Source organism: Lytechinus pictus, chromosome 2, assembly GCF_037042905.1.
Source record: "Lytechinus pictus isolate F3 Inbred chromosome 2, Lp3.0, whole genome shotgun sequence".
NCBI lineage: Eukaryota > Metazoa > Echinodermata > Echinoidea > Temnopleuroida > Toxopneustidae > Lytechinus > Lytechinus pictus.
The window spans coordinates 45,354,840-45,369,948 of record NC_087246.1 but is presented as its reverse complement, the minus strand read 5'-3'; the positions used below and the strand labels follow the sequence as shown (position 1 = coordinate 45,369,948).

The 15,109-nt window shown below is 35.3% G+C and overlaps 2 protein-coding genes across 5 annotated transcripts in view; both read right to left on the bottom strand.

Annotated features, from left to right (window-relative positions):
- Positions 1–2,484: 2,484 nt before the first annotated feature.
- Positions 2,485–15,109, bottom strand: part of LOC129278971 (lon protease homolog 2, peroxisomal-like) — a 38,067-nt gene continuing 25,442 nt past the window's right edge. Inside the window, exons 18-21 of one of the 3 annotated variants that reach the window (XR_010292613.1) lie at positions 13,704–13,814; positions 6,859–6,975; positions 4,852–6,770; positions 2,485–3,821 (exon numbers count right to left, since the gene is read on the bottom strand). Coding sequence is in view for 2 of the 3 variants with exons in the window: in XM_064094899.1 (XP_063950969.1) it covers positions 6,859–6,975; positions 13,704–13,814 (228 nt within the window). In the remaining variant the exon portion in view is untranslated. Of the gene's footprint in view, positions 6,976–13,703; positions 13,815–15,109 lie in introns of all 3 variants that reach the window. The other 2 variants (XM_064094900.1, XM_064094899.1) reach the window with 2 other exon arrangements.
- Positions 8,043–12,502, bottom strand: LOC129254166 (melatonin receptor type 1B-A-like). Of its 2 annotated transcripts, XR_010292614.1 has the most exons (3): positions 12,194–12,502; positions 8,786–11,453; positions 8,043–8,652 (listed from the first exon to the last, which is right to left on the bottom strand). XR_010292614.1 is itself a non-coding variant. In XM_064094901.1 (2 exons), the coding sequence occupies exon 2, from the start codon at positions 11,423–11,425 to the stop codon at positions 10,349–10,351; it is 1,077 nt and encodes a 358-aa protein (XP_063950971.1). In that variant the 5' UTR covers positions 11,426–11,453; positions 12,194–12,284; the 3' UTR covers positions 8,043–10,348. The 2 variants fall into 2 exon arrangements, 1 of the variants encoding a protein (XP_063950971.1); XM_064094901.1 differs by having other exon boundaries at positions 8,043–11,453; positions 12,194–12,284.

The window sequence follows — 15,109 nt, the reverse complement described above, 5'->3', positions numbered from 1 at the left end:
CCAAATTGATATTAGACTGAAATTTATATTAGACCAAATGGGATTAGCCCATGTGGTATTAGACTATCCAAGACACTGGCGTAAATCCCGGGGGGGATGGGGGGGATATATCCCCCCCACTTTTCGAGGAGGGGGGGATGGCCTGTACAAACATCCCCCCCACTTTTTACGAAAGAAATAAAAAAAAAATCACAAGAGATAATTGTTTTATTGGTGAAAATTCTTCCTAAAATACCGCTTAACAAATAAAACAATATTATTGAACCATAAAATGCAAATAAAGAGCCAGTTCACCATTTCCAAACGAAATACTTATGTCCTTATTATAACATTGAAGAAAAATCCCTGTTTCTTCCAATTCATCAATGTTGGGGTCTTTGGGAGGGGATTAAGATGGAATGTCAATTTTTTTTTCAATGTAATCTCTAATAAATAATTAAACCATCATGGGGTAAAAAGATAATAATATTGGAGGGGTATTTGCCATATGGACATACAGTGGCGTAACTACGGGGGGGGGGGGCATGGGGGGCACATGCTCCCCCCCCCCCCCCCCCATCGGCTGACCAAAACAAAAACGGGGAAATGGGGAAAAATAGAAAAGAGGGAGAAAGGAAGAGAAACGTAGTGGGAAAGAAGAAAATATTATTCATTATAATGTTGTATTATAATTATGTTATGTTACATTACATAAGAAATATTTTTATCATAACTTCATGAAACATAATTTGCCCAGGGCCTACGTCTTCATAGTTCCTGGTGCTCGCATTGTCTGTTCAACGAGATATATAATCCTGTTGTACTAAAACATCCCGTTTTCAAGTCAATATAAACTAAATATATTTCCTAGCACTTGAGTTATCATTGTTTTATGTAGTGACATGAGCTTCTTTTACATGATTAAAAAGGTGATTGCCCAATGTTAAGGTCTTCGTATATATAAAAACATTTCCTTCCGTGATTACGTTCGCATTAGTGGATTGGTGAGATATGTCTGCTCTTCATGAATTCCTAAAATCAGTCCTTGAAATGTCCCTTCTTCTGATCTGAATATCAAAAATTTTCAGCTCGCGCTTCGCGCTCGCATCATTTGGTTAATGAAATACGTATGGTCCTAGTTAATTCCTACAAAGAAACCTTAGAATGCCCCACTTCAGGTCTTAATTATCTAAATTATCTAAATTTTCAGCTCGCGCTTCACGCTCGCAATATTTGATTAGTGAGATGCGTATGATAATCATGATTGCAATGAGTACAAAAAGTGTTTCATGTGTTCAGATGTAATTCTAATAAAATCAGCAAGCGCTTGGCACTTGCATTAGATGACTATGGTGAGATATGCATACTCTTAATGGATTCCTAAAATATATTCCTTAAAATCTCGCTGTTTGGGGTCAAAATATACGAAATTTCAGCTCGCGCTTCGCGCTCGCATTGTTTAGCGAGACAGGTACCTATCATGATTACACAAATTTGATTATAATGTCCCTTCTTAGGTGTGAATATAAAAAATTCAGCTCGCGCTTCGCGCTCGCATTATTTGATCAGTTTCAGAATATGGAAAATACGTGTTTAGGGTGCTTTTCGAGACCCCATGGTCGCGCATGGTATCCACTCGTCAATGGAAGTGGCCCCCCCGGGTGAGATACATATCCGTTCAATGATATTGTCCTTAAAATGTCTCTATTAGGTCAGAATAACTAGCAACCGAGCGCGCTTCGCGCGCTCACTCAGTGATTCGAAAATTTTGCTGGTGCCCCCACAATGCCGTGACCCACGGTATGCCACTGTGGACATATCAATTACAATTCCTTGCATATCTAAAAACATGATAACAAAAAAAAAAGCCAAAATATTTCAGTCATCCCCCCCACCCCTCAACACGGATTTACGCCAGTGATCCAAGAATTAGACCAACTCCTTGTAGATATTCACAAATTGATTCCTCTCTGAAATTCAAACTCACAAAAGATAAAATGAAAATTGACAGTCCAACAATTGCAGTCCATTCTGCTTTCATGACTATATCAACAGAAAATGGCAATAACATAAAACAAAAAACATGTCTTGCACTCTTCTGTATAATTTCATACATGTAGATACAAAACTGAAATTACATGTACTCTTTTTGTTTTTAAATGCATTTATAGATCCTGATGAATGGAAGGTAGATTCTAAAAGTTGACATCTTATCATGTGATATAATTGAAGGCAAAATGACAGAATACTTAGGGTGAAATGTTGATGTAATATATGTTATGTTATGTTATACCGAGGTTGTTTTACCTGACTGCTAAGAATGATGACAATGAGGTCAGAAAAGGCGATCGACACAACAGTATCTTATATGATAAAAATATAATGAGCACTGTATAATGTAAATGATGGATTAATGAAGTCATAGACAAAATGGAAGCAGCATAGATTAATTGATGAAACAAATCCAATATGAAAGCCATTAGAAGACACAGACTAGACTACATCTACTTGTCAAAATATCATAATTTTACTTCTCATGGCAGTACATATACTATGTCCAATCTGTAGAAAATAGACATCAATGAACAATCTTGTTTGAACATTAAGAAGCAATTAGTATTCTTTCTAGATTACATTTTAAAAAACACTTTTGAAGACGGGTGATTTAGTATAATATCCATATGCTACGAACTGGAAGTTGATGAAATTTTTTTTTGTAATATAGGTTCAATTTGCTTTACATCCAAATCACATCTTTAAATTACAGGCAGAACTTAGCATAAAACAATAAATAAAATGAAAACAGTAAGAAAATCAGAAAAATGCCCTATATTTGTTGTTTTTCACAATTTTCAACCTGATAATCAAGGTTCATGTTCTAGCAGTGTCTTGTCTCAACTTTGATTCCTAAGTTTCATTTGAAATAATATTTTTACTTTTTATGAATATAGTAGGCCTTCAGTTGTATTTCAATTTAATTAAATTTCTTAATTATTCAATTTCTTTTTAACAATCAAACCCGAAAATGGCGATGTACAAAATAGAAAATGGTAAACAAAATAGTAAAAGACATACAGACCTACATGGACATTAATGACAAAATTCAGTGGATAATATGTTGCCTTGTCTGTTTCTCATCAGGTTGTATAATGTATACAAATTATATGCATTATGGTGACCTAAAATGTACACATGTACCAAGGAAGTGATAATTACAATAATTTGCATATTGTATATTGAGCAAAATGTTGAAGCATAAATCCAAAAGCTTACTGGGTATTCAAAAGTGAAGAACAAGCTATATCTTGCTTTAAAAAATAAAATCAAATCATATAACTGACTAATAAAAATTGAGCTGAGTGGTAATATGGGCTTTGAAGACTGTAGGATGAGAGTGAGAAAATGCTTTATGAAATCGATGTGCTTACTCTACAGAAAACATAAAAAAGGGTATCTCATGTACCGTATGCATACTCATAGAATACAAATATGCTCTAGATATTCACAAATATTGCATAAATCATCATACAATTGAGTCATATACTTCCCTTCACGTTTAGTATCATGCACGCATCCCATTAGAATATATACAAGTCCCTCATCAAACAAAAATATAATTTAAAACAGACTTTACAAATTCATTCATTATACAAACATTTCACAAAATCTTCACAGAGCATTAAAATGACATGGCATACATTTATAACAAATTGACAAATTGAGTAATGAAAATGAATATTCTAAATTTCTCTTACCTTGAGATGAAAATAATTCATTACTGTACAAAATAGTATAAACTTTGGAAAAATATATAATTTGATTTCTATATGATATCTGTATATCTGGGGCCCGTTTCTCAACACCTGGACAAGTTAGTCATATCTTTATCCACCAACCACGGAGTTAGTTCCAATCTTACTAAACCCGTTTCACAAAGGGCTTCCTAACTAGAATCCCTTGATATCGATACTATCGGTAGAAAGAGCAGACGAGAGGTAACCTTAGTCACAAAATAGCATAATTTTCTAAAAGCAAAAATGTGAGAAAACTGCAATTATTGTGATTAATTTGGAAATACATCTAATAAAAATAATAGCAGAGGCAAAATATAAACCATGCATACTTAAACCATGAAGACTGGAGCATTCAATTGCTGAGAAAATCAAATTATGAATAATTCATTTCATGACTAAAAAATCACATGTGGACATTGAGATGGGTATCCCCGGGATAGTAAATTTTGATAGTTTACGAAAGTAAACCACAATTGTTTTCTTTGTAAAATAATGATAATTATACGTTTATTTATGGTTCCAAACATCATCAAAATATAGTTTAACATAAATGTTTAAATTTTTACATACCGAAACACACGATTTGACAAATTCTTTGCATAAATTAGAGATAGAATTTATCAAAAATGTTGATAAGTGTTTGAAAACAACAAATACGAGTCCAGTTATGGATGACCTGATGTGGTAGAATCTTTATCGATTCAATTATTTTACTATTTCAAAATGAGTGGTTTTGTTGCGTTTAACCAACAGTTTTTATAGTTTCTGTGCATTACAATTATTCATGAATGATCTATCACACCTGTTTTGCAATGTAATTTCAACTTCTATCAATGATTACGTAAGATTACAATTTTCACATTTCGAGGCAATTTTGCATGTCATAGTCTACCCACGTGATGCCACTACGTCATTAAGAAAGAAGTTATGACAGGTTCGGAGGTGTCATAAATATTTGGTCTGGTTGTTGTCCCCGATCTTGGCAAAGAGGGCTTCGTGAAACGGTTAGCGGACAAGTAGCCCACTATCTTCGATTTAGTCAAGAAGTTAGACTTTATGACGGTGTTGAGAAACGGGCCCCTGGTTTTTTATTCAGATTAGCAGAGGAACAACATCAAGTTTAATTACCAAAATGCTATCAAAAACACATGTACGATTTATCTTTTATTTTCTTTCAGATAGTCAATAAGCCTTCCTCTCCCAACATCAGATTTTCAACGCTGTAAACATACCTGCATATTTCCAACTAATTCATTTGTCACAAACCCATTTCTTATACCTCAGTCGCATTTGCTCTATGGCAGCCGAATGGCGAGTCGAAAACAGCAGTCTTATTCATTTTATTTAAACCACTTACAATGTAGCTACCGGTATTACAAAAATGTTACAACGGCTGTTTTCATCTCGCTGTACGGCCGCCGTATAGCAATTGTGACTGGGGTTTTAGTCCTTGTGTGTGGTGACTTTTTCTCCCTTTTCTTCTTTTTTTCCCCCTTTCTCTGCCTTCGTTATCTTCTTCCCTCCTTCAGTCATACTGGCCTGTATTCTCAAGCATATTTCAAATCAGACCTTCGTCTAACCTTGTGCTAACATCATAGGAAGCTGAAAATGTCAAAAATTTGTTTACATTGTTTGATTCTTACGTTTATTTTGCTCTTTCATTGTGCATTAATGGAGTAGAAAACAACTTCAGTTGTTATTCCTGACACAATGATTTGAGTGTCAAATAGGCTGATAGATTGGACTTGTGATGTTACAAATTTTTGTCATAGTGGGCTTCCCATAGTTAGTCCACAATTTTGAGTCAGAGTTTATATCAAACTCAATTCAGATTACAAGCCACTTCATGTATACTGTATCTGTGTATCCATTTCATTCAAGTAATTTTGTCTTATATGGGATACACCCTATTTCCTTTATAAAATTGGTTATGATACTTACAGTTGTGCTCAAAAGTTAGTGAACCCCACCACAAAATGCACTCCTTTGGATGCTGAGTGTTGAATGGAGACTACAACAGACTACAAAGTTCGACAAGCTGAGAGAAACAAACTTACTGAAGGTAACATTTTATCACCTGACTTCAAAATTAAATATCTAAAACATGGCAAGACACTTTAAATATGTTCCTTTCCCAAAGGGGTTCATTAACTTTTGAGCACCACAGTATCTATGATTTCACTACATTAAAAAAAATATATATGAAATGATACCATGCTACAAAGAAGAAAATAATGTTTTGTTATTTTTTTTTCAAACTTCAACAAGCAAAAGCGATTGTCAATTTTTGTTTTACAAAATACCCTTCTCTGACTCTGCTATGATATATCAATGACGGGCAACTGGCAGGTAGGATAATGGAAGACAGCGGAAATGTAAGCAATTATCCCCCATGATTACTTTCAAAGAAGCTAATGCTACCTGACTACCGTTATTCTGATAATGAAATAAACAAAAATCTAAAAGGATAAAGCCAAACCCAAAATAAGCGTCCATTTAAATCGATTACATGAAATCAAAGCGTGTATATCAAACTGCTCTAAAACTCTTAACTAGTAGTGTATGTATACACAGAATTAGTCCAATAGGTTGTATGATCATACTGTCTTGCATTACATGAATATAATATATCAGTATATTGTAATATCAGTGTATCGCAACTTCTGTTGGCACACATTCGAAATAATGATGATTCAGTGTAATGAGAAAAATACAATGACTTCAAAAATAAATTCATATTCGCTGATGATTCTTTCTTTTCTCCCTAGGCTCTGATGTTACCTCACTGATCAGGGGCTCATTTCATAAAAGACTTTATTCAATTATTGTAACTCTGCCATTATGGCAACTACCATGGTAAAGGGCTCAGCAGCCAATCACAATCAAGCTTTCCATGGTAGTTGCCATAATGGTAAAGTTAAAATAATTGAATAAAGTCTTTATGAAACGAGCCCCTGAACATCCAAAGTACTGATGGGGTTACAGTCTTCCAGTAAACTTGCACAGGAAGATGCAAGATTTGGGATTTTTTTTAACAACTTCATGATTGACTAGAAACAGCAATGCTAGAGAAGGAATACGTGACTCATAACTTGCTAGGAATGATGTCATCTGGAGGTTTTTCTAAGGACGGGAATCCTCCGTCAAAGGCATTTTGCAGGACATCCTCCAGTTTGGTAGCCAGTGTAAACGTCAGCTCATTCTGAAAAGACAAGAAAAGGATATGTTTCTTTAGTAAATCATAATTTTATGGGAATGATGTCATCCAGAACTGTTTCTAGAGTCAGGATTTTTTTTTTTTGTAAAGGTGTTCTGCAGGACATCCTAAGTCCAGTAGCCAATGTGAATGTCAGCTCACTCTGAAAAGACAAGACAAGGAAACATTTCTTTTGTAAAATTACAATATGCTGAGAATGTCATCTGAAGGTTTTTCTAAGGACGGGCATCCTCCGTCAAAGGTATTTTGCAGGACATCCTCTAGTTTGGTAGCCAGTGTGAACGTCTGTTCATTCTGATAAGACAAGAGAAGGAAACATTTCTTTTGTTAAGTTACAATTTGCTGAGAATGTCATCTGCAGGTTTTCCTTAGGATTGAAATCCTCCATCAAAGGCATTCCGCAGGATATCCTCCAGTTTGGTAGCCAGTGTGAATGTCAGCTCATTCTGGAGGGACAAGACAAAAAAATGATCCTTTAGCAAGTTATAACTTGATGCAAATGATGTCATCTGGGGTGTGTGTAAGGCATCCTGCAGGACATCTTCTTGTCTTGTAGCCAGATAGTATGTCAGCTCATTCTGAAATTGAAGACAAGAAAATGTTTATAAACTAATATTATGGGAATGATGACTTCAGATAGTTTTTCGGGAGTCAGGAATTTTTTAAACAAATAACATGAAACCAGTTGCTTTTAATCAGTAAAAGTAATGAAAATGATACATCTATAAGTTTTACCTACATCCAAAATTTGCATTGGACTTGTACATGAAATCAAGTTTTTGAGCAATTTGGGGTCTGACATGCACTTACGAAATATTGCGTAAATTCGGAACCGCATACACCCATGTCGCGAAGTTGGTCTTAAAAGTTGTGCGAGACTTGAAGGAAAAAGTCATGAAACGTCCCAGTGCGATCTTTTCACGTAACATATCCCAAAAAATGTTGAGGGGGAAAAAAAGCCCCACCCCCCTGGCTAAAAAGAGAAGAGGAATGTTGTTTTAAATGGATATGAGATGAAACCCTGTCCCAACAAAATCACCCAGCAAACATAATTCTGTGTTAGTATAGTAAATGTATTTAATAGAACATCTCAAAATGAAAATAAGCATAATTTTCAAATAATATTTACACACGCTATACTCTTGGTCCGTCATTGATTAGGCTGCATGCATGTGATACGTACTCCAGTTTCAGAATATTGAATTGCTCTATTGAAATTAATTTTACTACAAACATAAACATCTAAAATACTATATAGATCATAACAATCAACTCATGGACTTCTAAATGCATACAACATGTACTTTGCAAATTGACAAAAACAACTTTTAATTTCCAGCTACATCCAGTAATTCAACTAGTATGATACAAAATATTCACTACTTGTTAATATCCACTTCTACGAAAGTTAGAAATTTGATATGTCTAAAAGACACAGGTGCCTGCGCTTCACACAATTATTCATTTTGTAGTTTTAATAAAATGTGACCTTTGACCTGCAGACTCCAAATTCAAACTTGACATGTTTACTTATTTATGTCATCTACCTACACATAAAAAAAATACCAGCATTAAATGTGGTCTGATATCTTTTAAACCAATTGGAATATATGATCAGTGTCTTTGGACTTTTGACCTGTGGACTCCACATTTGAACATTATCTGCATTTGATTGTCATCTACCTACACAAATATCTGTTTAAAATATATCGTACATTTTTCAAATTATTGTACAAAAAGCAATTTTGGGAATGGTCAGAATAACAATTGGACAGGGGCAACAATTAAAACGAACAAAAAGTTTGCAATTCAGATTAATAAATCTTGAGATGTGATTTCTTAAATCATGATAATAATTATAATAAATTATATTGCGCATCTGTCCACCTTTCGGTGCTTGTGGCGCGTCAAGAAAATGTACATGAACAATACTTGAAATAAAATAGAAATACAAAAAGAATAGAAATTTGAATTATCCTGAACACAACACACTTTTCATGCCATCAAATTGCTAATGGGAGAGGAACAAATACATTTTGAGTTGGGACTTGAATATTTCTGTTGATGAAATTTAGTGTAATTGGATAGGCAGTCGATTCCAGAGTTTTGGTCCTATAACAGAGAAAGCACGATCTTCCATCTGTGTTTTATTCTGGGTATCTGGAGCAAAAATACATTTGATTATGAACGGAGATTACATGTAGGTTAATATTTTGAGAATGAGCTACACTGATATGTGGGGGAGAGAGAATAAACTGAATGATGTCCAAGTAAAAGAATTTTGAAGGTGGTTCTCTTTTTAACATAATATAAGGGCTGGAGGATTGGCGAGAAGGAGTCATATATTTTAGTCTAAGTTAGAAGACTAGCAGCAGAACTTTATAGACGTTGAAGTTTTGTCACATCTATTTTGTGGTAGGTTAGAGAACAATGAGTTTGAGAAATGTAAACAATGCTCTCATTCCCAATAATAATATGCAATCTGACCTTCAACTCTAATAGAGTCGATTAGTCGGACCCAACCTCATCCTCTAACATTTCAGTAAATGCACCTCTTTTTTTTTTAATTCTCCCTAACTTTCTACCACATGAACTCTAAGGATATGGAATGACTGTGATAGCAAGTGAAACTTTTAGAATAGTTTCTATCATAAAAATACTGAATTAAAACAGCAGAATTCAAAGAAATTATGAACAGATTAATAATTATTATTTTTCCCCTAAATTGTTTATTTAGAAAATATGATAGCAGTAAAACAAAATCACACAGAAATGAAATGTTAATTACATTACAAGTGTTTCTGAAAAATATATATGTATCATCCTTTCACTCTGGAAATCTTTGTAAGCCTTAGCAGGAGTATAATTAATCTATGATTATTTACCGCCTCCTCAGTTCTTAATTAGGACTGAAAAAACATGAGGAAATGAAAAACACATTCAATGGTCTCATTTTAATGTAAAAACACATTACACTACATGTATTCTCAATATTAGAAAGGTAATGTGGGCTGATTCGTTAGGTTTTTTTTTAATTTACATCTAAATGCAATGCAATCTTCGGATCTCAGTCCAAGCCTACTGCATTTGAGTAAGGCTAATATGTCAAACATGGGTTTGGAGTGACAAGTGTAATTATGCGATGTCAATGTTTCATGATAAGGGCAAATTAACTGTTCTTTCAAAAGATTTTTACAGAGACATTGCAGCAATTTGACAATCAAGTTTCAAGATGAAGCCACACTTGACTCATGGACAGCATGCATATGGGTGACGCACGTGTACATCGGCAAAACCTCAGGAAACCATTCATTTGGAACAGTCCTGAAATGGAGATGTTTGCAAACATATATCACAGTTAAAGATCGGTGGATGGTGTATCAGTAGGTTCAGAGGGTTTAGGCCTGGGGGCCTTGATGACATTCTTGAGCCATGCTGACGGGTGAGGAATATCCTTGAACCTGCAGGAAACCATGCACTTGAAAACTGCTTTGAAGGTGGGATGCTTTACAGCATATAACACGGGATTGATACAGGTGGAGAGAGTGAGAAGCAAATACAGGAGAGTTGTGACAAGTGTGTCTTCATACGACGCAAGATTGATGGAATACGGCAGAAGGCAAATGAAGAAGACCACTACAACGATAGCCAGGTTTATGGTGATATCAATCTGTTTCTTGCTCAGACGACTAGGTGGTGTCTTTGTCTTGTTGGTATCAACATCAGATGTCCTCCATCTGTCCTTTGTTGACTTGATCTGTTTCCGGACAAAGAGAAGGATGGCCATATAGCAGAAGATTATCAGAATCGAACAGCAGATGGAACCTACAAGGAGTATGATTCGAAACACTTCCAAAAGATTATGCTCCAAGTCCCAACTACAGAATCTGGATTTAGGATCATACTCTAAACCCCCGGTTGCAGGAATTAGCTGTGGTACTACTATCACAAGAAATGGAACAATCCATGTTATGGCCACCATTACAGCAACATGAGTGCGGGTGTAGATCTTGAGGAAAAGCGTCTTGCTCCTGGTGATGAGGACGTAACGGTTGATCGCAATTGCATTTAAAGTCACGATGCTGGTCGGGACAGTCAAGATCAGCAGAGCTCCGGAAAGCTTGCACAGGTCAGAGCCAAATGGCCATCCAGTCTCTGAGAGCACGGAGATGCCCTCGAACAGCAGGGCCAGTGATGTGATGAAATCAGAGATGGCCAGACTCACCACAAAAACGTGGGTTGTGTCCTGCAGACTCCTGGACAAAGAGACTGCCAGGAATACCATCAAATTGCCAAGTAGGCCAAGCAGTCCGATGATGATGAGTACAGAGGCGACAAATACAGCTTGGCTCCTAGTAGCATACAGAGAGCCTTCATCTGGTGCCATAGTTGCAGTACTCTCAAGGGTAGTTATCTCCAGAGTTGTAGCATCCATCTTGATCCCAGTGCTGATGGTAAGATCACTGCAATACACAAAAGACAAAGTAACATCAGCCACTAAAGATCTACAACTGCTTTCCTAACATATTAAGAAAAATCATATGAAATATTAGATGCTTTCTAATGAAACCCTGTGACTTTAAGTCATGCAAAGGCACAAACACATACTACATATTCAACATGCAACCTTATTGATTGAGAATGAAATCTGAAGTGTTTCACAAATAGTTCAATATGACTTAAAAGTCATGCAAAGGTACCACTTAAAATAATTGATTTATGTGGTAGCGTACATCCCCTGACCAATCCGGTGACATGCAACATACCACAAACATCTGGTGATTTTTAAATGAAATTTTATGAACAACTGCAAGTACATGTTTATTCAATATATTGAATGTCGTAACAATTATAAGAAAAAAACAAACCAATGAAGTACCCAATGAAAATGCGGGCCAGCATATTGGCAGCAAGCATTGTACAGAAGAAATGAAGCCATAGATTGTTGCATGAAAACTCATATTATTTCTATATAATACATACTACCAAATGCCAAATACAACCCCTTTCATAACATGAATTTGCATGAAAATAGTCATGATTACATGATATCCTGTTTTCCAGAATTCTACTGGGTGAACAAAATACTAAAATTCTTCAATATATCATTTTTAATGTTTTAACTACACACAAACCAAAGAAGCATAGTCTACTTCATATATCCATGAATAAACTTTATGACCACTAAAGAAAATCTCCTCACCTTTTTTTAAAGATAGTCCTTCAGGAACCACACCACACACGGATCACCAACAAGTACATCTAGGAGACTGCATCAAAGCATTCCACTGTCTAGGTCAGGTAACCTTGCACAATGACTTTCAGCTCAGGAATATCTATCTAAATATTTCCAACTCGTTTTCAGAGAGGGTCACAATCAGCCACTTCCTCAATCCCAGTGAATTCGATATCATAATGAGTTGATTGGACAGGAAACACCGGCAGAAATGGAAAATTCAATCCGAAAGTGACCAAGAGGTTGCTTATCCTTTCTTTCTAAATACTACATTCTGACTAATTTCAATGAAGATCATAAACAGATTTTGTTTGTATTTCATACAAAACAACGAAAGGAGTATGGTAACAGGAAACATCCAGTGAGTAGAAACTTCCTTATGAAAGTGCACCGAAGGTTACCCCTCTTACTTTTTGGTCTTGGCAACTAAACATTGATGTTCAAGCTTCCAAATAATGTAGAAATCACTGTAGCAAATCAGTAGCATTTAAGAGTTCTGATTGGTTAGAAGTACATCATGTGACACAAGTCTTCATATTCCTGACTTCTTATGTTAAGATTGAAAGCAAATGCCTATATTTTCCGTTTTAAAGAATGGTAGATGGTGTAACAGGAAACAAGAATAGAAATTGAAACTTCCATCAGAAATCATATGCAGTTTCACTCAAAATAAAAGGAAGTTGGCATAACAGGAAACATACAAGTATATAGGAAGGCAAACACCCACCAGTGAACATCAATCACCATTATACTAATATTTGTGCTTTCACTTTGTTTCAATCAACAATTATTGAAAACTAACCTACACTCAAGAGTGGTTGTCTAATTGCAAAGTTATTATATCTCATCTCGTAATCAATCTACAGCAGTACTGGAATCTAATTACGTATCAAATTCAAGCAAGGTGGTTTTAAAGGAAAAAAATGATAAATTTTGGGGGCACATTTTGTTTTGATTGATGTCAATGTTGTTACTGCTGCTGGCGCTGTTCATATTGTTGCTCTTGCTGATACTAGCTACATTGCTGCTGCTGTTGACGTTGGACGTAGCAATGATGCTGTTAATTGTCTTGATGGTTTTATATATTATACTGCTATGACTCCAGTCATTGTTCATTTGCAGTTTATGGTGGTGGTGGGGAGTTATTAGAGCTAGTAGTGGTGGCAATAACTGTTTTATGCCACTGCTGCTACTGTTGTCAATGTTACTGCAGTACACGTCTTCGCTGATGGTGGTGCTCCTCCGGGGCCCCCCCCCCTTTTATTCGAGGGGGGTATTATAATTTCACTTTTTATATAACACATACATACTTGGGGATTTGAATAACCACAAGTGAAAATTGCAAAAGCTTCTATATGTTTGTACAGACAAAGTACACACACACACACATAAAAATAAGCTGAATATTACCCAAAAAAATATGTGAAATCAGCTAAGTAGGTGAACTCTCACATCCCTGCATACTACATGTACCTACCCTTATATTGTTTGGAATCTCTTCCAGGTCCTTCTCACATCTTTTGGGCAAGATGATATGCTTGATACCGGCTCTGTGAGCAGCTAGTACCTTCGATTTGATTCCACCAACCTAAACAGGAAGAAAAACAAAGAATAATTATCAGCTTCAACCAATGCAACAACCTTAAACAAATCAGAAGTTGATTTTTATTTCTGAAAAAAATAATCATGCCAGCGATGTGAGTAATACTATGAATAAACATGCATATAATAACAGCACTCTCTGTTCAGTTCAGTTCAGTTCAGTTTAGTTTATTTCATTTCCATTTTCTGATAATAAACATAACAAACATATATATACATATGTATAAATGTACAAAACAAAATAAGTGTTATAAGTATACTTCAATAATCAATTAACAAATTCGTAGGAAATAGATGAAATGTATACAATTTTTGTTCAAGATACATTTTGATGATTAGACAAATTATAGATTACAGTTAGCATGTGAAAATGAAAATGAGGGACTTATTAAAAAGCGAAGCTTGTAATTGTAAGCCCCTTAGGATAAATTTGTAGTAATCTTAATCGTATGTAATTAAAAGTAAAGTAAGACAATCTAGACCATATATGAAGAATGGCAAAATAGGTTTGAATAACAAGGAAAGAAAGGGGGGGGGGCAGTAACTACATAGGTTAGAGGGATAACGGAATATTAAATAACTGGGGGAAAAAAACAAAACAAAAAGAAACGATTATGTGCCCAGCAGAAAAGGAAAGGGGAGGAGAAAGAGAAATAGGGTCGAGAGGCAAGTATCGTGGAAAAGATAAAGCAGTTCATGTGTTTCATACATTGTACTCATTAAGGAATGAGAGTTTTAGGTGTTTTTTGAAGGTGTTTATATTTCTATATTGTTTAAGGCTTTGGTGAATACCATTCCAGTATTTGGGACCTGTATAAATGATGTTTTTTTGTGCGAGTGTGGTTCTAGTCAGAGGGGGGTGATATTGGTGTTGTATAGCTTGTCTTGTGGGGTATGTATGGATGTCAGTGTTTTTGGTAAAGAGTGAAGTAATTGCGGTGGGTAATTCGTTTTTTGATAGCTGGAACATAAATGTTCCAAGGTTCAGGAGATAGAGATCGTGGATTTTTAGTATTTTATTTTTTTTAAATAACGGGCTTGCATGAGCACGGTAATGGGCATTTTCAATTATTCTAACAATTCGTTTTTGAAGCAAAAATATTCTATTAGTTTGTGTTATTTGTGAATTACCCCAGGATAAAATTCCGTAGTTTAGATAAGGGAGGATGAGGGTTGAGTAGAGGGTCAAAAGTATTTTGTGAGGTAAAAATGTTTTAAGTTTGTTGATGACACCTATGTTTCTTGCGATCACTCTACAAAGAATATCAATGTGTGTTTTCC